General features: G+C 38.2%; 1 protein-coding gene across 5 annotated transcripts; it reads right to left on the bottom strand.

Moving 5' to 3' along the window:
- Positions 1 to 65: 65 nt before the first annotated feature.
- On the bottom strand, positions 66 to 26,179 carry vps39 (VPS39 subunit of HOPS complex). Of its 5 annotated transcripts, none has more exons than XM_058615459.1 (26): positions 25,573 to 26,179; positions 25,300 to 25,365; positions 22,920 to 22,984; positions 22,092 to 22,134; positions 21,897 to 21,991; positions 21,134 to 21,232; positions 20,939 to 21,031; positions 20,184 to 20,198; positions 19,924 to 20,107; positions 17,588 to 17,708; positions 16,677 to 16,797; positions 16,281 to 16,410; positions 15,047 to 15,189; positions 14,779 to 14,919; positions 12,829 to 12,970; positions 11,038 to 11,124; positions 9,880 to 9,953; positions 9,244 to 9,460; positions 8,814 to 8,942; positions 8,299 to 8,401; positions 7,996 to 8,041; positions 7,278 to 7,427; positions 4,866 to 5,000; positions 4,087 to 4,178; positions 322 to 417; positions 66 to 126 (listed from the first exon to the last, which is right to left on the bottom strand). In XM_058615459.1, exons 1-26 carry the CDS (start codon positions 25,643 to 25,645, stop codon positions 81 to 83), a joined length of 2,706 nt encoding a protein of 901 aa, XP_058471442.1. In that variant the 5' UTR covers positions 25,646 to 26,179; the 3' UTR covers positions 66 to 80. The 5 variants fall into 5 exon arrangements, with proteins under 5 accessions (XP_058471442.1, XP_058471444.1, XP_058471445.1 ...); XM_058615461.1 differs by having other exon boundaries at positions 16,281 to 16,407; XM_058615462.1 differs by lacking the exon at positions 20,184 to 20,198 and having other exon boundaries at positions 25,573 to 26,178.

The following is a 26,179-nucleotide window of genomic DNA, read 5'->3' as shown; positions in this document are numbered from 1 at the left end:
GTAACTAAGTGTGTTGCTAAAGCAGCCTGGCTGTTGTGATTGTGTTACTCCAGCTGGCTCAGCTCCGTGAAGGCAGTCCATTAGCAGAAAAAAGCAACAGTGAGGTTATTCTTCGGAGCCTCAGTCCTGAGAAACATAGACCATAATCTGGAATAAGAGCTTCTACATGAGACTAAAATGCGGGGCTGTTCACGAATACACAAGGAAACACTCACTCTTTTCCAGGAAACAAGAAGAGTTAGTGCAGCCTCACACTTTTTAATAACAGGATAAACTAATCTGATCTTTACTTATTATGATATGCTGCTTACAAAAACGTACTTGTTGTCCGTAGCTTTATACTCCACATGAGGGTCACGTGATCCCAGGTGACAAAGGCGGGGTACTGTGGACAGGTCATCAGTCCGGCGCAGGACGCTGCTCACACACAGACAGACAAAGACAACATCACCTCCTCATCCAGCAGCACCAGCGTGAGATGCTGCAGAGACACGGTGACGCCAACATGAGCGTAAATGCTTGTTTATTACAGATTAAAGCCAGGTAATCCCACAGTGACCCCTGGTTTCACCCTCAGAATGAAATAATACAACACCCTCAGTGTTTGGACAGTGTACACACAGCGCACAGTGCATATGCTCCCATTCAAAAAGAAAAAAGTCTGAAACAGTCTTAGCAGAGACTCTGTGCAAACCCTTGAGAGAATTATTTGGGTGTTTTTTTGATGGACACAACTGTAAAAGTGTTTAAGTCACAATATATTTCATAAGTCCAGAGTTTCAAGCCTGTGTTGTAACGTACCTCCCAGTCCAAAGGTAAACACCACACAATATTGCCATAAAAATGCACAAATCGATCAAACTCATTTACATCACTTCCAGTTCTTTCAGCACAGATATGTCATTTGATAATAAATAAACGAGACATCCATCCATTTTTAAAGTGCTGTACTCCTGTGATCCATCTTACAGTGAGACTACGTAAAATGGTCGTCCTCTCACAAATAAAAACAAGAAAACGCTAGTGGTTTAATGGCGGTTAATGTTAGTCATATTATATCAACTTTAGATGCCGTCAATGTCATTTAAATTAAATTATGTCACTTTTTCCACTTTGTGGTACTAAAATATTGTTTACTATCACAGTATTTTAATTTAATCAATCAACAGCAAAAATCTTCAGTATTTCCAATATAATCGCATGTATAACAAGGAAAACAGGGAAATCCTCATCCTTATGTGGCTATCATAATTAAATAATAATTAAATCAAGATTCATTTTCAAGTGGTAAATCAACTAATCATTCAACTGAGCCAATTATGTGAATTTACTTTTAAAAATGACATGGTCCCGCTTTGAAACTTCATTCTACGTCATGATCTCCTGATGTGAGCATGAACGAAACTGAAAATCAATACAACTTCCAAAGAATCGATGAAAGTGTGAAGGTTGTCTGGTAGCAATTATTCACAAAGACAACGAATGAATGAGAACAACACAGCAGTGAATAGCGTGAGTTGGAGAAGTTGTTTAAAATGTTTAAATTAAATACAAAAACACTGTCAGAGGAACACTGCTTTGCTTTGTCAGTACCGGCACATGCTAAAAAACAAAACAAAAACAACAGACGTCCGACTTCATTGTAAATACAATCTTGAGTCACAGAAGGCATTGAACAGAACTCGAGCGGAGTTTGTTTGGCATAAGAAGCAGTGTCTGAAGTCCACGCAGTGATGCAGGAGGAGGAGGAGGAGGAGAGCGAAAGACCTTGTTCAGACCTGGTTTGACCTCTGACCTAAAAGAGATCCGATCACATGTGGATATTTAACAGAGTCTGATGTATTTAGCGACAACACTGACAAAAGCCACGATCGCAAGCCTACAAGTCACTAGTTGTGTGTGTGTCGTGTATATAACACGGCAGTTTCGTGCAGCTGTGCTGACTCCACCCACGTTGAGGAGATACTACAGTAATGGAAAACAGTACCAGACCATGCTGAGGCGAGCTGGAGTGGGTAGTGGGCACCATTTGTCACAACAAAAATGTCTTTTTTAACCAGTCTGACCGTGTGTGTGTGCATGAAAAAAGATCAGATTGCTCTACTCACGCTGCTATAACATGAAATACGGGAAAAACTGAAATCATGTGACGCTCAGTGTTATTAATGTGTTTCTAGCTACAGAATCAGTGTACGTCAGCTCTTTTTTTGAGGACAGATTGCGTTCATGCATCTTCAAACCACTTCAGAATGTGGTTTTTGAACCTGCCGTGATTTGTCCATGATCGTATCACTCAGGATGGAGGTGAACAACAGGTCTGAACCGGGTCTACGAGACAGAGGAACGAAAACTACCGACCACAGTTTCTAATTATCTCCTCGTGAGAATCTGTTGTTTCAGCTCCTCGTCTTCTATCAAAAGTCATCTGAAGCGACAGGTTTCCCTTCTAGCAGTACAGTGGCACGTTGTTCAAAGGTCACAGTCCAGCTCCCTCTTTCTCCTCAGTCTCTCCTCCTGCCGAGCAAGTGTGGACATTCCTCCCGTTACCTCATGCACAGAGTCAGAAAAGCTACAGCCTTGGCTTTCGTCTACAGTGAGTCAAGCAGAACCCAGGTAAAAAGAGAGAGCTGTGGAGACAGACAAGTGTCCAGTGGCGAGCAACTTCAACCTTCTGATGCGTTTCTACTTCATGGACGTCTCAAGTCCCCGAGGAGGAGGGGGAGGAAGAAGGTTTATGAGTAAACAGTCTGAGCGAGGAGAGGCCGTTACTGCTCAGTGGGACACACGGTGCGGTCCTTGCAGCAGAAGTAATGAACCACTACACCGTTGGGATACCTGGCAAATGCACTGAAGGAGAAAATGAAAGAGAAACGCTTCATGTTTGCGGAATAAATACATTCTGCATCACAGCAGGTAAACAAGAGAAATGAGAGAATCAGAAATGATCCGGGTGTTAAACATTTAACTAAAACTTACATGAAATTAGAGGGTTATGATACATGGGCCGTGTAATATCAACTGAGACATTATCTCAGGACACAGTTGATGGGCAAAAATGCAGGAAGGGACATTAAATAAAAGTTAACTTAAATAACAAGATATTAACTTACTATCCATGACCAAACTCATCATATCAGAGATTTTATGCCATCTTAAAAGGAACAGTGTCTAAGAATTAATGCTCCGATACACAACTTTTCATTGCTCTTGAATTTCATCGCTTATCTTTGGCATTGTTTTCTTCTTGTATTTAGAGTTTATTTGGTTTATTAGCTCTCGTTTGGTTCATCCGTATCTATGATTTCTAAACATTGTAATATATACTTAAATAAAGCTTTATTCAAAACAAAAGTTTCTACACAGTGCTCAAGCTTTATGCACATGTAAGTCATCCTCTCCTTCGTTTTTGGTGTACGTCTGTGTTAGAGTGCCACATACAGGCCTGGCATATGTACTCCAGTGTTAAGAGTCCTTTTCGGTATTTTGTTTGTATGAAGGCATGAAGAAATGATGCCATATTTACGGAAAGCTTTTAAAGAAGGAAAACATTTTTAAAAAAATTCCGTGCCTACGAGGCCTGAGTGGCATGGTAATGTGAGAGTGTGCAGTGTAACAAACTCAGCTGACCGCTCCCTGTCCCGAGCTCGTCGGGGAACTACGGTGGCATTCGCACACTAGAAAGTAGATTGCTGTGCTTTGTTTGCAGAAAGCAGAAATTCAAAACACATGTTGCGGCTGGTTTGTTTCGTTCAGGTTGCTGTAGAAACATGGTGGCCTTTACATACAACTCCCCAGTCTTCCATTCTCTCTCACAGGCTTTTTCCCCCTTCTTCACTGGTTCATGCATCAGGTTTGTGTTTTAATTGGCATCGTCAGCTTCTGCATCAAATTGCATTTCTTCTGTTGTAACTTTGCAGCACAAGATGGCGGCGAAGTATATTCAGTTTCTGCTAATAAACTAAATGTTACAAACTGGACCACATTAGCTCATTTGAAGAAACCACAGATTTTGGAAAAGACCCTAAATAACTTAAAAAAAAAAAAAAAACCAAAATCAAATTCTAAACTCTTGAATCCCAGTGTTACCTGTTGCCTATTTTCTTTTTGCAAACTCTGCAGGTCTTCTCCTCTGTGATGACACACTTCACCTGCTGGTGGAAGATTCGCTCCTCCTGCACCTGAGAACGCAGAACAAGAGAGAGATGAGCAACAAAATTATTTTCAGATTGTGATCATATTTATATTTACAGGTGGGAAGTAAAGTTTCTGGCAAATGAAAATAATTTCACCTGTAATTTCACCTAAAATGTGAGTATTTTTGCCACATGTGATCAGGCGTGATTATTTTATATATATATATTATTATATATCAAAAAAAAGAATCACATAATATTATGTGATTTGTTTTTGATCAACTGTGAATATGACAGTTGAATTTAAGTTGGAATGTTCAGATTAAAAACTATTAAATACTGACTTTCACAGTCTGTAAGGGACAAAGGCTAATCCAAACAATTACACTGTTCGAAGTCCAAATCTTGAATTTACCCTCTTAAGATTACCATTTAAGATACAATAGTTATGTCCATTAACCTAAGTACTTCAGTTCAAGCTTCTGGTGTCACATGTGCACACAGATCCATGGGAAAGCCTTTGATTTAACTTGCATCTGTCAAGCTGAGAGCTCTGTGAACATTTAACAAATCTTCAAATGAAGGGAAACCGCGTTGTCACCGACCCTTATATCTCTCAAACTGTTCCGCAGCCATCAGATAAATCCCAGGCCACAAGATTACATGTTAACAACTGAGGTCTTTTATTGCATTTGCATGAACTACTGTGAAAAATGATTCAGCAGGACTCACCCTGAGGAACTCGGCCTGCAGCAGACTCTTCAGCACCTGGTTACAGCGTTTCCTCTGAGCCTTCTCCTCCAGGACGCTCTCCAGGAAAACCCGGATCTCTCGGATCTGAGTGTTTGCTGGGAGCAGATTAATGGCCTGGAAACCAAACAGTCGGCCTTTTTAAGACTCTCAACACCAGACATGTCACGGTCTCCCTGACAATTAGCCCACCCTGCCTCCACCAACAGTTCTGCTTCGGAGTGACACATACAAAACCCAGGTTTACAATGACATTTTTGTTTAGATTTCAGGATCATTCTTGAACTTGACAGAAGTTGTTGATAAAATCATTTCACAGAGGAGAAATGGGAGCGGATTATGAAAACCCAAGACACAAGATAAAACATTTGAACTTCAGTGAATCTCCTTTTGTTGATATTCAAATGTTACACACTTCAGTTTGTAGCAGGCATTTTGTTAAGGTAAGCCTAAAACCAGTTTTTCCTTACTGTACCTGCTGGAGCCATGCAGTTGTACACAGAAACAAAAATGTATTTTACTCCCCTGAAAATCCAGAGAGTGAGAGAAACAGACAGATGAAATGAAATACAAGGGAGTCACACTCAATAAAGTAGTACGAGCATGACAGAGTGGCACTCGTGGACGGTATGAAGAAATCCAGTTTAAGGGATTTGACACTACATAAACCTGCAGTGAACGTTTCTGTGGTTGGACACGGATCAGCCGTGCCTTTCACACACAATCATATCCAGTTAAAATCTCAGATACATTTTGTAATGAAGCATTTTACAACCATAGCAGCTAATCCCTTATAATAAAAGTAAGAGTTTTTTTTGTTTTTTTTTTAAAGAAAATATAGTGTGACTACAGTGTGAGCTAGTTTAGTTTTAAACAGAAACAGCATTTGTTTAATAAACTTTTTGCTATTTTGATTTTGGGTGAAAGTATTTTAATCAAATATATGAAAAGAACTTCAGAAATGTTTTTTGGTTTGCATGATATTATTGACCTTATTTGAGCACTTGCAAATCTTCTGATGACTTTAGTTGAGTCAAGTATGTGTCATTGTTAATCATGTTATCGCAATCGTAATCCAGCCTAAACAAACAGCCCCTTGTCAACTTCTCATTCACGATCAAGAGTGTGGCGGCTCGCAAAAGACTTAATTATGTTGACACAGTTTCATAATGAACCCAATAATCTTTGTCACTTGTCACAATAACTCTAACTTGGTGATATGGAGGATTGTGCAGAGTGATCTGACTCATGCTCACGCATACCATTCTTATTTTTCCTGCAGTGTAGAGCTGCATATTACTATCAAAATTATATTTAAGTTATTTTGACAGATACTGCAACATGATTCATAATTGACAGCACTAATTAAGCCATTCACTTCCACACGACCCTGTGTTTCCTAGTACAGTAGTTTTTTTGTGTGTGGCTGTATTGACCTTCCCATGCTGCATACAGAGTCATTTTACATCACCACAAAGCAGGCAAGGTGGAAGTACACAGTGGCAACAATGCAAAACAGCTTCATATATTATGGCTGGAAACACCAAGTGCCTACTAAAAGTTTCAAAAAGGTTTCTAATTTAATCACAATTTTAGAATATTGAAAATGCTCCACCAATACAGTCGAACACCCAGCAAATCAAGCGCTCCCTGAACAACGGCCTGCATGTGTCAAACACAATACAGCTGCTTCTGTTCCTGTACCATGCAGCTCAAAGTTTCCTTGCTGAAGTCTAGATAAGTACCACTACGTTTAAAAGGCAGACACACAACATACAACTTATGGCAGTACTGAAAGAAAAATCTAAAATCTGACAAGACGGTAAAACCAGTCTCTGCATGTGTGTGAAGGGCAATGGGCGATAGAGAAGCGGCAGTGTTTTTGTAATAGAAGTTACAGACTGGAGCTTTATCAAATCAATCAATCAAATAATTGCAGTGTCATTGGATTTGGATAAGGCACTATTGCAATAACGATTATTTTGAGATTCACTGTGCAGCCCTACTGCAGAGTCAGACCAGGAGGGGCATAACAATTCTCTCTCATGTTCTTCACTGGCTTTGTCGCCTCCGAGTGCTCAAGCAGCCCTGCTTCCACCATGGACTCAATTAATTCTTCTGGAACCACTGCATTTCGTCACACCTTTTCTGAATTAGCACTGATTATTAAATGTGAGCAATTACACAGAGACAAATGACACTAAAAGGCCTTGAGTTTAATTAGAAACAAATTCTTACTCAAGTTTAATTAACGGTTTGAAGATACCTATTTCGTTTTTTTTAGAACAGAAGCTTGAAAGAAAAGAGAAGGGAATTTGTTCCCAGGCTGAGGTATTGTTTTTTTTTTTTTTGTCAACCTGGTGAGGAATGGAATGCAGCTCTGTCGCTGTTTACCTTGGTGGTGTTCAGCTTGCTGTGGTGCAGCTCCAGGACCTGCAGAGCTGCCTGGAGGTTGGCTTGAGGCCCAGACAGCTCCATCTTAATAGGCCCCAGACAGTGGACATCAGGAGGTGACAGGTACATTCGCAGCAGAGACAGATAAACCTGGAAAACAAATGTAATTGATAATCTGTGCCCACAGTTTATCTGCATCAGAATCTGGTAGTGTTAAAATCACCAATGAGACAATAACAGGGTTGCAGATATGGAGTCAACAATAAATAAGTAAAAGAAAAAGCTATTATAAAATAATGAACTGAACAAAAAACAGAAAGTAAAATAAAACGAGATCTAATATTTGTCCAATTTCACAGTTTAAGCAGATATGTAATTTATGTGAATGGTTCATCTAAAGGGATTATTAACATTTATACAAAATAACATTCAATGTCACAGGTAATTTTCCTTTTGGTAGAGAAGAAGAAAGTGGAAAGATTTTATGTTTTTTTGTTTTTGTTTGGAGAACTAGGAATGTGCTTGTGCCATAAATAATTCACTTTATTTGTATGGCACCTTTCTGCAAACTCTAAAGGCACTTAAATGAAGGCAGCAGAGAGTGCAAATTGAAAAAAGGGGCAATAAAACCAAACACACAACTGCAGTAAAATCCAAGAGTGTATAATGAACAACAAAGCAGGAAAAAAATATGAAAAGGGACATAAAATACACTTACATCTTTATTTCCTTCAAGTGAACTGTTGTAGTGCCGGTGACAGTATCTTCAAAGCACATGGAGGGAAAACATAAGCAAATAGCAAACAGGCTTGTGATTAAATATGGTGTCAGGGTAAAAAAACAACAACTAATTTTTACAGCTTTTTTTTAACTTTTATTTCCTTTGAGTTATAAAGAAACAGCTGATAGTCAATAAAATTTGCTGCTTCAGTTTTCAAACCCAACAATGAAATCAGGCTGTTGGAGTTCATTTACACCACACCGATGCAGGAGTATGTGGTGCTTGAGGTGCTGTACTCACTCTTCAGCCATGTGAATGTCTTTCAGGACGTGCACGTAGATGATGAGCGCCTGCTCGTGTTTACCCATCCGACCCAGAAGCAGAGCTCGCTCCTCCAACAGGCCTTAGAGATGGAAAACAAGGTCAAAGGGGCGAGTTTAAGCTTTCAGCGTAGACATTACTTCAGTAAAACTTTCCTCTAAGACTGAAAACATATGCATATGAGCTAATGGGAAATATAGAAATAGTTTTCCTTTGGTGCTTGTGACATAAACCCCATGTGAAAAACTGCAATGATGACTTTCTGTTTTTAATTTGCACCAAAAACACATATTTAGCTGTCATAGCAACAAAGTGTTGCTTTAAACTTTTTTTTTTTTTTTTAAATCACATTCTTTAAAAAGGAGCATTTAGCAAATAGCTTCATACGAGAAAGAAACCAAACACCCTTATTTGTATTTGTCAGTCAAACTAATGTGACGGCTGATTGTCAACTATCCAAACATTTTTTGTGTAAGTATAACTTGAGTTCTTACCATCGAAGGGAAAGTCACTGATAAGTCTGGATGGTTCGTAGCTGGTCGAAACATCCAAGAAGGACAGCAGCTTCTTTCTAAACTCTCCCAGTTGGCCTTTCTCTTTTCCTGCAGCAACAGCTGGAACCCCTGCAACAGCACAGAGCGTTTTATTTTAGCATCTGGAGCTAAAAGAGTTCTTAAGCCCATTAATTAGAATCATAAGAAAGCATGTTAAATAAATCACAAGAAAATGCTGTGATGACTTATAAAAAACAAGGTTATCAAAAATGCAGCCACATTAGCACACATTTATTTAATAAAAAAATCCTTTATTTTTTTATTTTAATTACTGTTACTGAAAATTAAACTTATGCATAATAAAATAAGTTAGTGGTAAACCCTAAAGTGTGACCTTAAATGAAATGTTCAGGTTTTCTTTTGTTTATACCTTCTGGCAGCGAATTCAGGTAATCTTTCATGAGGACTTGAACCCTCTCCAGATAGAGCTGGATCAGAACGTTGTGAAATTCCGGCCCCTTCTCTTCCCACACGTGGATGATGTGCTCCAGGTATGGGAGGGCGAGCTCCGTAAACCCCTGCCTCAGGAAGTTCAGCACCTTGTCCCGGGGCAATGTCTCCACCTCTATCAGGTCCTCAGTGAAAATCTGGACGAGAGGAGAAACCCACATCAGAGATAACCTTTGCGAAAATGGTTCTCAGTCTTCTTTGGGGGTTAGCTGTAGGCAACTGAACTTGCTTGAGTTAAGTTGAAGATGTTTGACCTCCCCTCCAAGAGGCCTCTTTAGAAAAGGCCTATTGCATATGAGGTGAAACGTCTTCAACTTAACTGTAGACAACTCCTGAACTCCAGGAAAACTCCTGAAAACTAAAAATATATGGCTGGAGTTTATAAGGAGGCACTGGCAGCTCCACGACCCTCATATGGGGGATCAAGCAGTAGACAATGAATTAAAGTTTGTATTACATAAAAACCTTATTCATTTTATGAATTTCATATGCCTATAATAGAAATAAACAATAAACTATTATAATGTGACAGTTTTGTGTAAATTGTGCTTCTCACCTTCAGGCCATCCTCAGGACAGATCTTCAACACCCAGGGTGAAAACTCAAAGATAATGCCCAGGTTCTCCACACCTGTGTCATAGGATTAAAGTAAATAACTTTAATTCTTTTAAGGAGCTGAGAGAAAACCAGTTAAGGAAGAGGCATGAGGTACGGGGTAAACAGTAGTACAATGCAAAAACACCTTTTAAAAGAGTCCTACATAGAAATATCCTGATGTCAAGTATTATAACAAAGATGAAATGGGCTTTTTTCACTTATCACAGATAAGTGACAGATCACCTCTCCCTCCCCTGATATTTTGCTGCAGCTGCAGAGCTCCCCCCATGTGTCAGTTGTCAGCTACTTCATTAATAGTGAGCAGGTCCTAAGCTGTAGACTGTAGCCGGGCTTTATGTGGGACAGATTGTTTTTTAATGCAACAGCGCATCACGCACACACAGGCTTTAGTGGAGACCAAAGCAGGTGAACATCACTTCACAACAAAACAATACCTTCATCCTCACAGCAGTAGTCTGCTCTTCTTTTTTTCTAAACTTCAGTAAGGAATATTTATTATTTTCCTGAGGGTGAAAAATCACTTACTGTGCAAATACAAATATCAATTCCGGACTCTATATCATCCGGAGTATGATTTCTAAGCATGCAGTACGTAACACCCGTTCTCACAAGAGTCTACTGTTTGTTTCTAGTGTCTAGACACATTTGTGTTCTGGAGAAAAGCATAATAAAAAGACACCCAAAATAAAATGGACTGTGTGATTGAAGTTTAAATCATTCTTGTTTTGAATATTAAGGATAATGTAAATATACAAGATGGCAAAACAAATTCTAGTTTTTTGTTCTTTTAATATGGACCAAACATTTAAATAAACAGATGATGTGAATATCACTAACATTTTCTGGCATCTTTTATTTACTAATTATTATTTTTTTTAAATTTTCATAAAAACACTTGATGATTCAGTAATTCATTCATTAATTTTTTCCCCACTTCCCACATTGCTCCATAGTAAATAGAAGCTCATCCGTACAACCTGACTCATTCAACTACTAGTGCTAGACTGACACGGACCCTCGTTTTAGTATGAGTGGAATTGTGGTACATGTAAACATGTAGCGACATAGAAAGGTGAAACTATGGTTGGACCCTTACCCAGTCTTTGAAGGTACTCCACTGTTCGTTCGTGGCCCTTCAGAGGAGAGTTGGCCTTGGTGGACTGGTCCAGCAGAACCTGCAGAGCTGTGAAAGGGCAAACAGGGTGAAGGGAGAACAAATGGGTGATTAGACAGGGTGATGGAAAGAAGCAGGGTGTCCTCTATGCTGCTCTGCACTGCATTACATAATCTCTTCAGCAGCAGAGATTGGATCAAACACATGCACTGTGTTAAATTGGTGGCCGGGAACAGCTGTTTTGAATTGGCACAGAGCGAGGGAGACTTCAGCAGCATGACATCATCATGAGTACAAACTGCAGCCGACCGATTATACAAAAAAAAGAAAAGAAAACTACCGCAGAATGCTGCCAGAAACTAAAACAGTGAGACACCTCGACCACATGCAGGAAACCTGACAGAGTGGATTCACCACATAAATGAACTGGTACCTGTTGAATTTAATCATTGCAGAGCAAATCAAGCTCAGAATGCGTGTTGTATTTGAACAGCAAGGTCATAAAGAAACGCTGACAGAGGTCAACAAAGGTCTGGCATCCAGAGCTTTAACATCCAGTTTGAAAGAGGAATTGGGAGCAGATGTTTCATAGTGTTTTTAGTGTAATGCTCTCAGTTGTCATCCTGAGGTCTGCAACAGATAAGTCACACGACCACATTAACCACAGAAATAAAGCTGAACTCAGACTTCACTCATTATCCAGTGATTGACTTGAGCATTATATACTGCATGATGATTCCTTTCCCACAATCATCTCAGAGGAAATGTCACAGAAAGTGATTCAGCCATTTTTTTCAGTTCAATTGTGCTCTAAATTGTAATAATAAAGTTTGTTATGTAATTATTATAGTCATTACTATTTTGGTCCTACTTCAGTTTTGCATAATATCTACACTGTAGCCTATTTTTATATTTTCCATTAACTGCTCCATTTGTAGTCGGAACTTGGATTTCTTCACCTTGGAAACTCGGTATTGCTAACAATAGCTAACCCGAGATACGTTTGTGTTTCTGACTTTTCAAGTGGAACGTGGTGAACAGGCGAGAGTTCTCATGTAAACGGAATGCGGCTTTTATTCTCTTCCTTTTAATGCCTGCCCTAGCTATTTTTTTGTCATGTATTTGAATGCATGCTGTAACTATTCAACCATTGCTTAATAAACCCTGCATATTACTTATTCATAATCATTTCATCAATTCATTTTTCCACACAGGAGTCAAGAACAGCTGAAAAATGTGAATAAAACACCACATTTTAGACTGAACCATTACACCAAACTGCACACTATCAAAAGTGATGGAAATGACTTCTTGAGAAGCAAAACAGTTCAGGAAAATGTACAAATCGAGAGCTGGCGTTAATGGCATGACTTTGAGAAGTAGCAGGGTGAAAATTCAAGTCACTGTGCTGATATATTCATCTTTCGAATTCAGGCAGATCATTTATTTTGCGTGTATCAGGAACATTTGCAAAAATGATAGTGCCATAATACAAAAAACAATGTCAAAATCTCATAGTGTTGAGATAATCTGTATTTTTTCTTATCTCAAAAGGCTAATAAATCAGATTGTTTTCTGTTCAGCACAGACAGATTTAATACTATCCTTGGAACTTTGAAATGACAGCAGACATCCCCATAAATCTGTCTCACACTTGTTACTACAAGAGCAGAAAACACAACTTGTATAATACCATGCAGCTATTTTCTGCAGATGATAATTGATGATTTAGCAGATTAAGAGTCAAGTACTGCAGCACAGTCAAACTCTCACCTTTCCGGTGCAGGCCCTTCTTCTCATAAAGAATAATGAGCTCGCTGTACTTATGAGCCTTCTTCAGCACGCACTCACTCTCGTCAATGTGGCAGTGGTTGTTCTCCAGACGTAGGAGTGGTGACACCAGGGCCACATTGGTCTGAAGGATTAGAGCAGATTATATGACATGAAGACCAAGAATTTTTAAATATGTATCCTTCCAACACTTTTTGGACACTTCTGAAAATTTCCGTGGACACATATTTTAGTTTTCAGTCGTACTACAACCTGTCGTTGCCTCCATCTACCTTGACATCAAACAAATAACTTCCACAGGAAATCTAAAAACTGGAAATTGTAAAATAATTTGACAATCTAGTTAACTAACATTTGTTTAAATTTCAGGTGGTGTTTCACGCTTTGACGACAAGTAGGTGATTATGTGATCTCCTCTTAAAACATCTTAAAATGTTATGCTGCTTGGCACTGTAAAACAGCGACAGGAGATTTTTTTTTAGGTCTCCAAACTTATTTGCAGAAGTTTCCCAACCTTTCAGTTAAGATTTATGAGCATATGTTTTAAATAACGTGCACAGCTGTAAATTGTATTATAAGTTGCTACATTTTGCACAAATTTGCTCTTGTGATTTGGGCCACAATGTTTGCCATCTTTATAGAAATGGGTTCCCACATAAAGTTTGAGGATCACTGCTCTGAGGCATGCACCATCCCAGTGGATCTCCAGAAACTCCCATCTTTTCAATCCAGCAGAATCTTGGTTCTACCCTGAGGGTTCCTCTGATGAAACAAGGCTTGTTATACTGCACTTCTACAGGGAAACTCCTGGCGGGCATTTTCCCTAAACACATATATGAAATGGACTATCCTATTTCAACAGATGATAAGATTTGACAGAAACATCTGAATGATTTTTCACACAATACTGTGTGAGACTGTGTTTTTTTCTTTTCTTTGAACTTTTAATTAAATCTTTAAAGTAAATCTGCCAATAAACTGTTTAACACAGGACCTACTTCATAGCATGTGAGCTACTAAGCTAACTGCCAGGAGACGCTGCCAGTTTATTTACAAACTATTTACAGACTTACAAACTAATTTTGTTTTGCAGTAAGTGGAGGGTGGCCGCGGCCATGTTTGTATGAATTTAAATACCTTGATATATAAATATTTGGATTGTGTTCACTGTAATAAGAGGTTGTTTGTATATCATTAGATGTGTGGCTAGTGTTTGTCTGTGACACACTTATGACCGACCACCAAGAGTTTGAGCAGATGGAGGCACATTAAAGGTTAACTGTGTACAATTTAGGAGGGTTTATTGACAGAAATTCAATACACTACTAAGTATGTTTGTTTAAGTGTATAATCACTTCAAAATAAAATCTATTGTTTTTTTTGTCGCCTTACAATAAGCCTTTTGGCAAAAGCATTTCTTTACAGAGGCTGCCAGAACCAGCCAGAGTGATTTTTTGATTTTGAAGCAGAAGCTTACTACAAAATTAAAGATGAACAACATGAACTGATCTGTACAGGAAAATTATTTTTTCTACATATGTAAGAAGTGTAGCTACTTCCTGTTGAAACCCTCGCCCTAATCCTAACCGTACCCCTGGAAACAGCATTTCCAACAAGAATTAAGCTGTACTTTATGGTAGGTAAATATGGTTTTCTGCATGGACTGAGTCGCCACAGTACTCAGTTTGTTACAATCTACAGTCTCGCCATTTAATGTCACTAATTCTTACACACTAAACAAAACAAATAACTGTTTCATTTAAAATTAATCGTAAAAGATGCTACTCGTTTATTTTATTCTGGGAAAGCGAAACTATAAAGAATTAGAGTGTTGCAGGACCGTAGGCTAACTCAGTGTAAAAATGACAAAACACTGACACAGTGCTGCTAAAATTAGTAAAAGTAAGAAAAACAGGATGATCCTGGACTTACATGCAGGTAACATTTCAGCAGTGTGGTATCAATGATCTGCAGGAGTTTTTTGCGGCTTTTTATAGTTGGTGTGCCCTCCATGAGTGGAGACGTTGTGGATGGGTCAGAGTCATTCAGCTGTTTCACCAGGTGGCTACGTTTCTGTGATGACAAAAAAAATAAAGACAAAAATGGTAATTAACGCTGTCTATAGTCCTTTAATTTACACCTGTTTCAATTTCTTTTTATTGCTTTTATTACAATTTGAACACATGAACTCATAGCAGACCTGGGTGAGGTAATCGATGAGAGCGAGATGAGCCTTCTCCAGCTCTGCACCTGACAGTGTAGGCAGTGGGTTGGGATAGTGCAGCTGTTTGCGGTAGTCTGCTGGGAGCAGGTCCGGGTACAGTCCAATCACATGGGTGGGATCTGCAGAGCACAGGCAGGAAAAAAAGTTTGTTCAACTCGGTAATACTAGAGGTTTGTTTAGCACTTTTTCCAAACATCTATAAATGCAAAAATACAATGCCTGTCTGTCTAGAAGATTGCTTGACAGGCTTCAAACTTGGCAGTTACAATACTAAGGACACCACGGTGTGCAATTCCGACTTTGGAGGTGTTGGGATGAGAAATGCAAGAGATATCAGTAGTAGCATCAGTAGTTTACATTTTTTTAAATATTACGATAAAGCAGGTTTTAGTTATTTATTCATCGCTAATAGCATTTATTTTCAAATTTAATGTCGATGTATTATCTAGCTGCTGTGTCAGATTCATTGAGGAAAGACCCGGACATCGTGACACGGGGCAGACGACGGTGTGGCCTGTGGAGCTGTGACCGTGTGATGCACTAAGTCACTTCACCAGTGACTCCCGGGGAGATTCATAAAGTTACTGATAAATGTGATGAACACATGAATTAGAGTTGAAGATAAACATGTTGAGTAAAAGAATCTGGAGTTATACAACTACTTTTAACACGTTGTTATTGTTCCTAATAATATGATCATGAGTCTGCAGGTTTTCTGGCCTGACTTTATTTTAATATTTTGTGATCATTGTATTATTATAATACCAATGTAAGAATGTTATTTATATAATATAATGATTACATATAAGTTTGATGATGTCAAATAAACATACATTTAACAAAAAAATGTTCTACAATGTACAAACTGTATTTTTTTTTATGTTTACAGCCACTTTAAATATTATCATACAGTATATATCAGTGAAATGCAATTTTTAAAATGGGGGGGGGGGGGGGACAGGGACAGGGACACATCGAACGTGTACTGCACTAGTTACCACCAAAACAGTCAAAGATGATCAATGATCAAAAGCTTATTTCTGAGTGGGGCCACTATCGTGTAGGTGAGTTGAATGACATTTTACAAATTGGTAAAATCATCCAATAAGAGACAATTATGTTTTAAAATTTAAAGCGTGAAATACTTAAAATGTCTTCTTGTATTGAATACAATATGTTATAGTATTACAGTTTGTTCTGAACTCTATACCTGTGCCGAGTTTGGCAAACACTTGCATGGAGTCATCAAATCTCTTCTGGCAAAACAGATTGAAGGCGTAGAGATTCTGGATGTGATGGATCTGCTGCTTCTTATCACCATCTGAATCATCTTTCATCTTCTGACAGAAAGATAGAAGAGAAAGATTTATCCAGTTTCTGTTCATTGCCAAGAATAATAAAGCCACATGAAACAGATTTTTTTTTAAATTTGGAAATGCTCCTAGAATTCTAGATCACTGGATAAGATGACAAACAATGCCATGGGAATGTTGCAGTTTAAAAGTGCTGCTCCTAATCAAAATAAGTGAATTTGAGTTCCATCCTCCAGCTAAAACACAAATTGGAATGAGATTCATTAATTGAAGTGAGAGGTTGTGTTGCTCACCGCCAGCTGAAGAGCCAGCTCAAACTGTTTGTCCTGAAGAAGCTGCCGGATTTGGCTAGCGATTGACACAGGCACCAGGCGCCAAACAAAGTGGTTGCTGGCAACATACACAATGTTTTGCCTGTGAAAGATAAGAGACAACAAGATTAGAGAGAAGAGATTGGAGCAAAAAAGGTTTTTATTTTGGAAGTGACTTCATCAGGATCATTGTCATGAGGCAAAGAAAACCAGGGCACCAGATGAAAGCAGCAAATGATGAACAAAGCTGTAACAGCCACTACATTTTTTTATAATGTAAAATTCTGCAATAGAGATAGCTCCATACCCTTTTTTTCATGACCGATACAAACCGATGTCAATAAGGGTAGCAACCCTGGTAATGAACAGGCCCTGGAGCTAACTTTTCAAATACTGTAACATCATTAGGTGCTGATTTGTCAGACTTTGTTGAAATTTATTTTTTATTATTATTACTGTTATACCAAAATTAATAATGATAATAGCAGCTGCCTCAAGTGTAACAACTGCTTGTAAAACATTTAGCTAAAGTGCATCACAAGCGACAGCCTAGTTCGAAGCACATCTCCTATGTGATATCACTTTTCTTCTGTGCTACATGAGGCTTTAATGTGATATTTAGGCATTTTTGATCCTTTTGTATATCATGTCTGATATCTGATCCAGTGATTTTGACCAGTATTGGACCAATACAGATTCTGAATATTGTATCTGCTCGTTCCTATTCTATAGTTAGGGTCATGCTGGGTATGACTGTGAACATTTGTGCTAAAGCATAATGAGACTGAATGAGACATAATGAGACATAATCTTACGGAAGATGGCAAAAGTCATACAAAAAAAAAAAAAAAAAAAGAAAGTCAAGGTAGGTCACAGAAGACAGGCTGCCTCACCCTGCTGAGGTGATGAAGCGAGGTCTCTGCAGCTCCACACTCTGCACCAGCAGTCTCGGCTCAAAGGTCCGGATCTCCACGTACCGAGGAAGAACAGCGATGATGTACGGAGACTGGTGATCTGAGGAGTTTGGAGAAGAGGCAACAGTCAACCAAAACTGTATATTCACAAAGGGTATTTGACATAGATAAAAAACACAGGTCTTAAAACATTTTGAGGTTCTAAGAGAGAGTTCTTGAATTCATGGATTTGATTACTTCATCACTGATTCAAGGTAAGTGGGCATGTGTCAATGAAAATGCTGGTGTTACAGGAGACTACAGAGAAATGTCAACAGATGATAGTGTTTAACATGTGGTTAATGGTGAATGTTGCCATTTGGACTTATTTGATGGCTCACATAAACTGAGTCTCCACAGCAGGTGCCTCATTTGTGATTATGGGGTGAAAACCTTCAGGCTAATGGAGCAGGAGATCCAGCACGAGCTGGCTCCTTTAATAGGCCTGAGGCTGGACAGACTGCACCCACAGGCAAACACTTCAGTCCCTCAGTCCAACCACATTCAGTCAGGACAACACAAACAGCATTTCAAACTGCTGATTCATGCCACAGCCACAACTTTATCAAAACAAGGAAATTGCAATTGCCTGCATGGAGGCATTTTTTCTCTCTGTATTCAAATGAGCACAGACAAAAGGGCCTTTGAGAGAACTCATCTGCATCGCGTCTGTCACAGAGTCCATTAGTAACCCAGACCTGTGGCGACTTAGTCACAGAATAACAAAAGTCTACAACTGTCTGGCGTGGAAAACAGCAATTTGCCTCAAACAGAATGGAATAAAACACTTCAAACAAGAGAATATACGATTTAAGTACCTATGAAGCAAAACACAGAGATTCTGAGATTCAGAGATTTCAAACACTTAGCCTAACTTTTCATTCAAATTTGGAAAGGTGATAACTATCACACTTCCCTAAGGACAGATTTTTATCACTTTACAGGGACTTTAAGAGAAAAACAAAAAAAGAACAGAAAGCACCTACAAGACAACTTACAGATCTATGACAGTATTAAGGCCAAATGCTTTGTCAATAAGGATGCAACGATTAATTGAATATGAATTGATTACTAAATTAATCCTCAATTCTCAACTACTTTCATAATCGATTAGTTTGAGAGTTGTTTTCATTTAATTTTTCATCTTCTTAAATGTGAATTTTGTTTTAAAAAAGTCTGTTTTTTGCTCCATATCAAACAATTCACTAGAACTAAAGGTACTTTTGATAATATCATGAGCAAGCTTGTAGTCAGATTTATAGCAATGTTCAAAGCAATATTAGATTCATTGAAATTAAATTTGTTATTGAAACCTGACAAACACGGCTACATTCTGTTTCTGTGGACTTTTGTGGTTTGAAGGTTTTATTATTTATAAAGACTGAAAGGAAACACAACAGTAAATGTAGCAGAATGTTTTTCTCTGGGTTAAATAAGCTGCCAGGACTGACACATTTTGGCAAAACATGACCCATGTTTTCTGGAAGACAATCAACAAACTGTCCAGAGCTGGAAGAGGATTTCTGGCTCTTGCTACTCTCCATGTGCATCTCCTTTTGACTTTGCCGTCAGTTGCTGTCGACATCAAACACTAGTTAACTCTAGCAAAGACATCAGGAGTCATGGAAGATTGAAGCAGCAGCGATTACGATTTAATATCAGGGCCGCCATTCCTAAATCCTAGCCGCAACTTTTTTTTTTAATTGTCGCAAATACACCACCGCTGCATGTTCACAGCAGAGTCCTGCACTGGGTCGGGTATTCTGTACTACAGTAAACTACAGATAACTATCTTGCTCAGTATCTACTCTGGGGGGGAACTACGCTGCTACAGTATCACTTCAAACCACGCAAAACGGGAATAGCGGCGTTCAGTTCATCTGTTTATGTGCATCAGTGCAGCAACACACAGGCAACAATCTATGAGGTAGGGCCACAACAACTAATCCAATGAATAAATAAATGAATGAATCACCAATTATTATTGATTAATTGGTCTGAGAGAAAATAAAATAAAAATTGGTTCTCCAATCTTTTTGGCTTATTAAATGTGATTTATCTCACAAAAACAAAACAAAACAAAAAAAAACCTGAATACATAAGCCAATCAAGTAGCCGATTAAAGTGAAAATATAATTGACAAATAACTCAATCAATAAATTAATTCATTATGGCTGTGGCCATAATATGAAGTAGTAATTTAAACATGGGAATACAACAACAACAATTTGACAGAACAATTCTCATAGGATTTGCTGCAGGTTTTTCCTTCTTACCCATGGCTATGGGGATGTCTGTCCAGTTCAGTGCACACTTCTGGGTGCAAACGCCCTCTTCATTCAAGACCACAGTGAGGTCATCCTGCCCGACAGCCACCTTCCCATCAGCCAGTGGTGCAACCAGAGGCTCCAACTGCTTCCCAGTGGGGAACAGCTCCTTAATGGAGCCACGGCCGTCAACCTGCGTGACAACAGAGATAGTATGAGTTTGTGAAAAGATACAAAAACGATTATTGTAAACTAAGTGATAATATTACCTTAGTTAAGTTCATCTGTAAGGTCAGTTGTGACAATGAGGACACAAAAACTGCTGATTAGATAAAGAATAACTCTAAAAAGCACCATTCCAATTAAAAAATTATGACTTGAAAATCCATTATTAAGAAAACATTTCAATATTATCAAAACGCTACTTGGTATGTCGTTGCTCATGTATGTGTATGTTTTATTGTACTGGCTTTCAGAAAATCCATTACTAACATTCTCTTCTAGTCTATTCTATTCTATTCTATTCATTAGCTGTTAATATGAGTAACAAATATAAGACACATAGAGGAAAACTCTAAAAATAACCACAAGTTCAAATGAATGAGAGCAACTTCAGTCAGAACAGGCTTATAAAGTGTTAAAATCAATGTCTTTGTAAAAATCCGTCAGTGAAATACTCCCTTTGGACTTGTAAAGCTCCTGCTACACGTTTGTAGTTTACAATATTAATAGTACAGTACAAACCCTTGTATTTGTCTAAAATATGTAAAATCAACTAAATAGGCAGATAAATAGAATAAGTGAATTGTTCTGCAAGTCCATGTGTTTTTTATAAATGTTCTGACTCTTCCTTCAAAATCTGCTACAAACTGAATCCATTAAAGTGCCATTAATCCAGAGTTTTTTTTTTACAGCCTTCTTGCAGGTCTACAAGGGGATAAGTGTTTCAAATGCAAATGATGGATTAAAAGTCAAAAATCACTTGAAGTGTAAGAAGCTTAATGTCTTTTCTTGTAGCACATACCCGGATAAGGTAATAGTCTCTCTTAAAACCAACACATATGGAGTTTCCACACCAAGCCATGGACTTTGGAATATCTGGTGCACCAAAGTCGCCCTAACAGACAAAAAAATATCAAGATGTGTCAATGGAGACTGGAAAAGAACTAAATCTGGATTAGACAGCAGTGACTCACATATCAAGTATATTTTATTATACCTGCAGCTCATGGAACTCCCTGTCCTTCCAGTAATACAGCTGGAGTTTCTTCTTCACTGCGACGCACATTCTCAACCTTTCCTCTCCTGAATCTGTTTTCTGAGAAACAAAAATCACACACAAAATATATTATTTCTAAATTAAAATTCAAGAAAATCTAGCTACATAAGGAAAAGTATCATTGTTGTAAAAAAATACATAATCGTTTTAAATGCTGCCAGTGTTCACAGAAAACGGGCAGGGATGGACACTTGCTTGGGTGTAATATTAATAAAACATCATGGTTTTTTTTTTCTTTTATTAAAGAATGATTTCAAAAAGACTGCTGATGCTGGTGGGAAGCAAGAAACATGTTCGATTTCAGTATTGTTGTGTGTTAATACTTCCCGAGGAAGAACAATGAAATACATGACTGAGACCTTTAATTTATTTGCATGCTCACACAGAGGCAATCAATATTATAAGTATATATAAGTATAGTGTCATTAAAATAGTATTCATAAGCCTTAAAATCTATTTTTCAAAATAGTTCAGTTCGTTTATCACAATGAAAATGGTCGATGTTTTTTCCTTTTTTTCCCCTTTCCTGTATATAAATTGACTGTTCACTAAAAAATTACAATTTTGCAGCACGTGTACAAAGTCTGATTTGGTAGCAACCACATTTATGTTTTATGTATATATGTAAATAAGCACAGGTGTGCATTTTGTAAATAAAACTATAAAACTGCCAACATGTTGTACAAAACCCTCTGTTACCGACCTGCAGGTCACATGCAAAGAGTGTGGCTCCTTTGGCTTTTGACAGCAAAGTGATCTGCTGGAAGGTCAGGAGGTCGTGGACGTAGATGTTGTTCTCTGCAGGAGAGAAGCAAAGAGATTTTATGGAGATTTGTCCCGATAACGTAGACAAATATGATGCTGTGTGTGTTCATGTGTTCAACAAGTAAAAACTTACCAAGAAGACTGACAAGGATTTTGTACTGAGCGACGACGTAAAGCTGTAGAAAGTGTAAGAAAGGATGTCAGGGATTTGTGTTAGGGATGAGAATCGCTATCGGTCCGATACTGGTCAAAATCACTTGATATTGGACAGATAAAAATGTATAAATACGAAACAGTCCAAAAATCACATATATACACATATGTATATGTATATATATCATATATATATCACTATCCACAGCTTCATAGTTCATAAACAGTCTAAAATGGCTGTATCAGTTACTTATGAGTTGTTTTTTTTCACAAAAAACTTTTCCACCTGCCTCAAGTAAAAAAAAACAATATTTAAATAATTTTCCCTGTGTTTACAGTCAGGGTTTTTTTTATGGTTAAATAAAAAATGCACACTTAAACAGACTGAAGGAAAAGCATATTAGGCATATTATGAGCTGGGATGTGAACGCACACTCAACAATCAAGGTAATTTACCCGATAATTTCACTACTTTCAGTGAGCATGATATGTTTACAAGGCCACATAGTTCAAGCACAAGGTTGATCGACGAGACATCACATCAACCATCTTTATAAAGTTGGCACATTAACAAGTGTTGAGGTTTGTGTGAGTCCCTGAATTATTCCAGCAGAGGGAGGAAGTCACAACGTCAATCAAAAGAGTGGAGTGAAGCTCGGAGTGAAGCTCAGATCTACACTCAGAAAAACACAGCATGTGGCAATGTTTGAGTTGTAACCGCCCTCAACACTAATCAAATTCATCTTCTACACACATTTCATTAATGCTTGTTCACTTATCCTAAATCTCATCCTATGATCTTGTCTACCTGTTGAATCTTTTTTGAGAAGTTCTTGTGGGATTTTTCCAGTGTCACCTCAAACCGGTTGGTACCTGAGGAGAACAGAAACAAAAATCATCATTGTCAAATATAAAGTACATTCTGAATAGTTAAAAATGTATTAAATGCTATAACATTAGTCATTGAACATTTATTCCAACTTTATTGCATGCTGCACCCACGTAGGTTTTCTGGTTTTGATTTTTGTATATATAAATACACTGAATTGTAATTGCTGTTCATTGCATATTTTACTGTATTTATTGTATACAAATATTCAGCCTACTTAGGTGTTCATCTACATTTCCATTATCATCTGCTATCTTTTATTAAACCAGGTACTCTCTTGAGATAATGTAACTAATCTAATCTGCAAATTATTTTCATAATTGATTCATCGGTCAACTATTTTCAAAATCATTCAGTTTTAAAGTTTTTCATCAACGAGATAATGTTCACATTTAAAATGCAGACAAATCAGAGAACTTGCTTTGTTATAAAAAGAAAACACTAAAACTATAAATTATCAAAATAATTGGTGATTAATTTAGTATTTGATTAATAATTAATCGATAAATCATTGCAGATCTTTTTTCAAGGGATGCTAAAACAGATTCCCATCATTAAGCTTTATCATCTTGAGTTGTAAACTGAATGTCCCTTTTTATGTTTATTCTTCAAACTCTGTGCAAATAGCAAGTGAAAGCAATTATTTTGTTAAGCATGCAAATACTAGCTGGGACAGAAAGAAAGAAATCTTTTAATTAAAAACAGATAGTGAGTTGAATACACGAAGACAACATCTGCATCTCACATCCCATTCACTGTTATCTCCATTCTGCGAAGAAGATCATGTTTTTGGCCAAGTATGTCTGTGAGCAGCATCACTCAAAAAGTAAATGACAGATTTGGATGGAATTTCCTGGAGAAGTGGGTTATTGCCTGAGGACGACGTGATGATGATGTAAATCTGGATTAAGATTTTTTTTTCTTTCTTTGAAAAGATGTAGCAAACACAGGGGTGGGAAACATTTTTCCAGAGGGCCACACTGACATAAATGAAGCAAGCAAAGTGCCTTAAATAAAAGCTTTTAAAGAAATAATAATCATTAAACACATCTTCATATGCACCATGGACAGCATTGACATTTAAAAAATAAAAAGGCTGTAAAAATACAACATGTTTTACCTGTGATACGTAACCTCACTAATACATTTCCTTTCCTGTGACAATTTCAAAATAAACACCTGGCTGTGTTTCACTAGTTAAATGCTACTAATGTGAAGGTGCAAATCTTAAAAGTTTGGTCTGTATTTGCAGTAGGGATGAACAATTAACCGAAATTTTATCGAAATACAGCCTACTGCAATTTTAAAATTGCAATAATCGCTAAAGCCCAGCTAGGAGACGGGAGCTAGGAATCAGTGCGCACAGATGTTGTAATGTAATGTTGTAATTGATGCTGTAATGTTCGATGAGTTCCTCCTAAATATTTTCATAGTTTCTTAATTGATTTATTCTTTGAAGCATGAATATTAATCTATACAATTGCAATGCCTTGAGTTTAGTAAGATAATTACACACAGTCCCAGCCATAACAACAACATTAGATAAAGAAAAAAAAAAACACTGGTACAGAACTGACCCATGTGTTTCAGTTTCGGTCAACAATTTGATCAGCTCATGAGCTGAGCAAGTCAACTTGGTAACCTGTATGGGACATCACAGGCCAGATACAACTGGTCTGTGGGCTGGATTCTGGCCACAGGGCCGTATGTTACCCATGTGTGTGAGCTCTTCCTTTTCCAAATTTTCTTTCTTTATATGGCACCAAGCTTGCTGTGGCGCTTTGATTGTTTTTTTGCTCTTTTTTTTCCCAACCACATAGAGCCCAAATGGAATCATGGGCGTATTGTTTACAATCACGGTTCTCAAACTTTGGTACGTGCACCACCAGTGGTACTACACGAACTTCCTCTGGTGGTACTTGGAGAAAATCAGAAATACTGTTCTACTGTACAATTAATGAAATAATAATATCTACAGTCACCTAATGTCTCGCTCCATCTTAATCTAATTTCACTATACGAGTGTGTGAAGTATAAATATGTGAGAACAAGGGGGATGATGAGAGAGCAAAGTATCTTATTGGGAATAAATCTGCCTCATGTGAGAAGTCGGTAGCTGACTTTGCTCAGTCTTTTAGCGTTTGATCATGGTATTTGTTTTAGCAATTCTTTCTGTTGTGGGACAGAAGGCTAATCTAATCTAGTATAGAGTTATTTTAGGAAGTTTTATTGGGTCTGTGGGAAACCAAGTGACCTTGACTTAGGTCCATGATCTGTGGGTGCTTTCTCTAGAATTTACCTGCATCTTTTTTTATCCGGTACAGGAGCAGATGTCCTGGTTTTGTTCCAACAAGAAGACAGTCCTCTGCAGGGAGAAAAAACAGCGAGTTAAAGGATGCTTGAAGTGACATCTTGAGTAAAAGCTTGTAAAAGAAGGATCATTCCTGTCAGTGATGAGATAACGCTTTGTGGACAAGTGGTAGAGACTGTAGTTCAGTTTATAAACACTATAAGACCACTTAAAAGCCAAGGAATGACTGTGATAGACAATCATGAAGCGAGATCAACTCACCCCAGGCTGCAAGACAGTCTATCTGAAGAGGAAGCTTTTCCAGAATAGGCACTGGTTCGTACGCGTCATGCATCTTGATTGATTGTGCAGAATCAACTACCGAACGCTTCTGACGGAACAACCCCACGCTGAGTCGACGCCCGCCAGACAACAGCTGACTAACGGACCGCTGATGAACCTGTTAGGGTGGTACGTCTTTATATGTCGCCATTAACCGACGGAGCAGTTCCGTGTTTCAACAGGCAGATAGGGAAGCTGGTCTGGTCCTGGCGTAGCTGACGGCTTCAATAAAATGCAGTTTGGCTTGTTAGCCAACTGTCTATGCCACCAAAACAACAGCTGATGGTTTGCTAGCCTGGTATCATAGAAGTTAGCACGCCGCGGCTCGTGCTTATCGTTCCCTCTCACTCCATGGCGACAGAAAAACCGAAAAAAGTCACTCCGCCACTTTATCAATGACAACCAACAGTTGTTAACACAATACGACTGGTAATAGTTAACACACTGGTGTTAGGGCTTAGTTAACGTTAGGTAGGTTAGCTTCTTGCTACTTCCCCTGTTGTTTTGTTGACGGCGGCTGCGCAGGGACTGACTCTGACAGGCACGT

The sequence above is a fragment of the Solea solea genome, chromosome 18 (genome assembly GCF_958295425.1).
Source record: "Solea solea chromosome 18, fSolSol10.1, whole genome shotgun sequence".
Lineage (NCBI taxonomy): Eukaryota > Metazoa > Chordata > Actinopteri > Pleuronectiformes > Soleidae > Solea > Solea solea.
The sequence above is the reverse complement of the archived record's forward strand: the minus strand, read 5'-3'. Positions and strand labels throughout refer to the sequence as shown.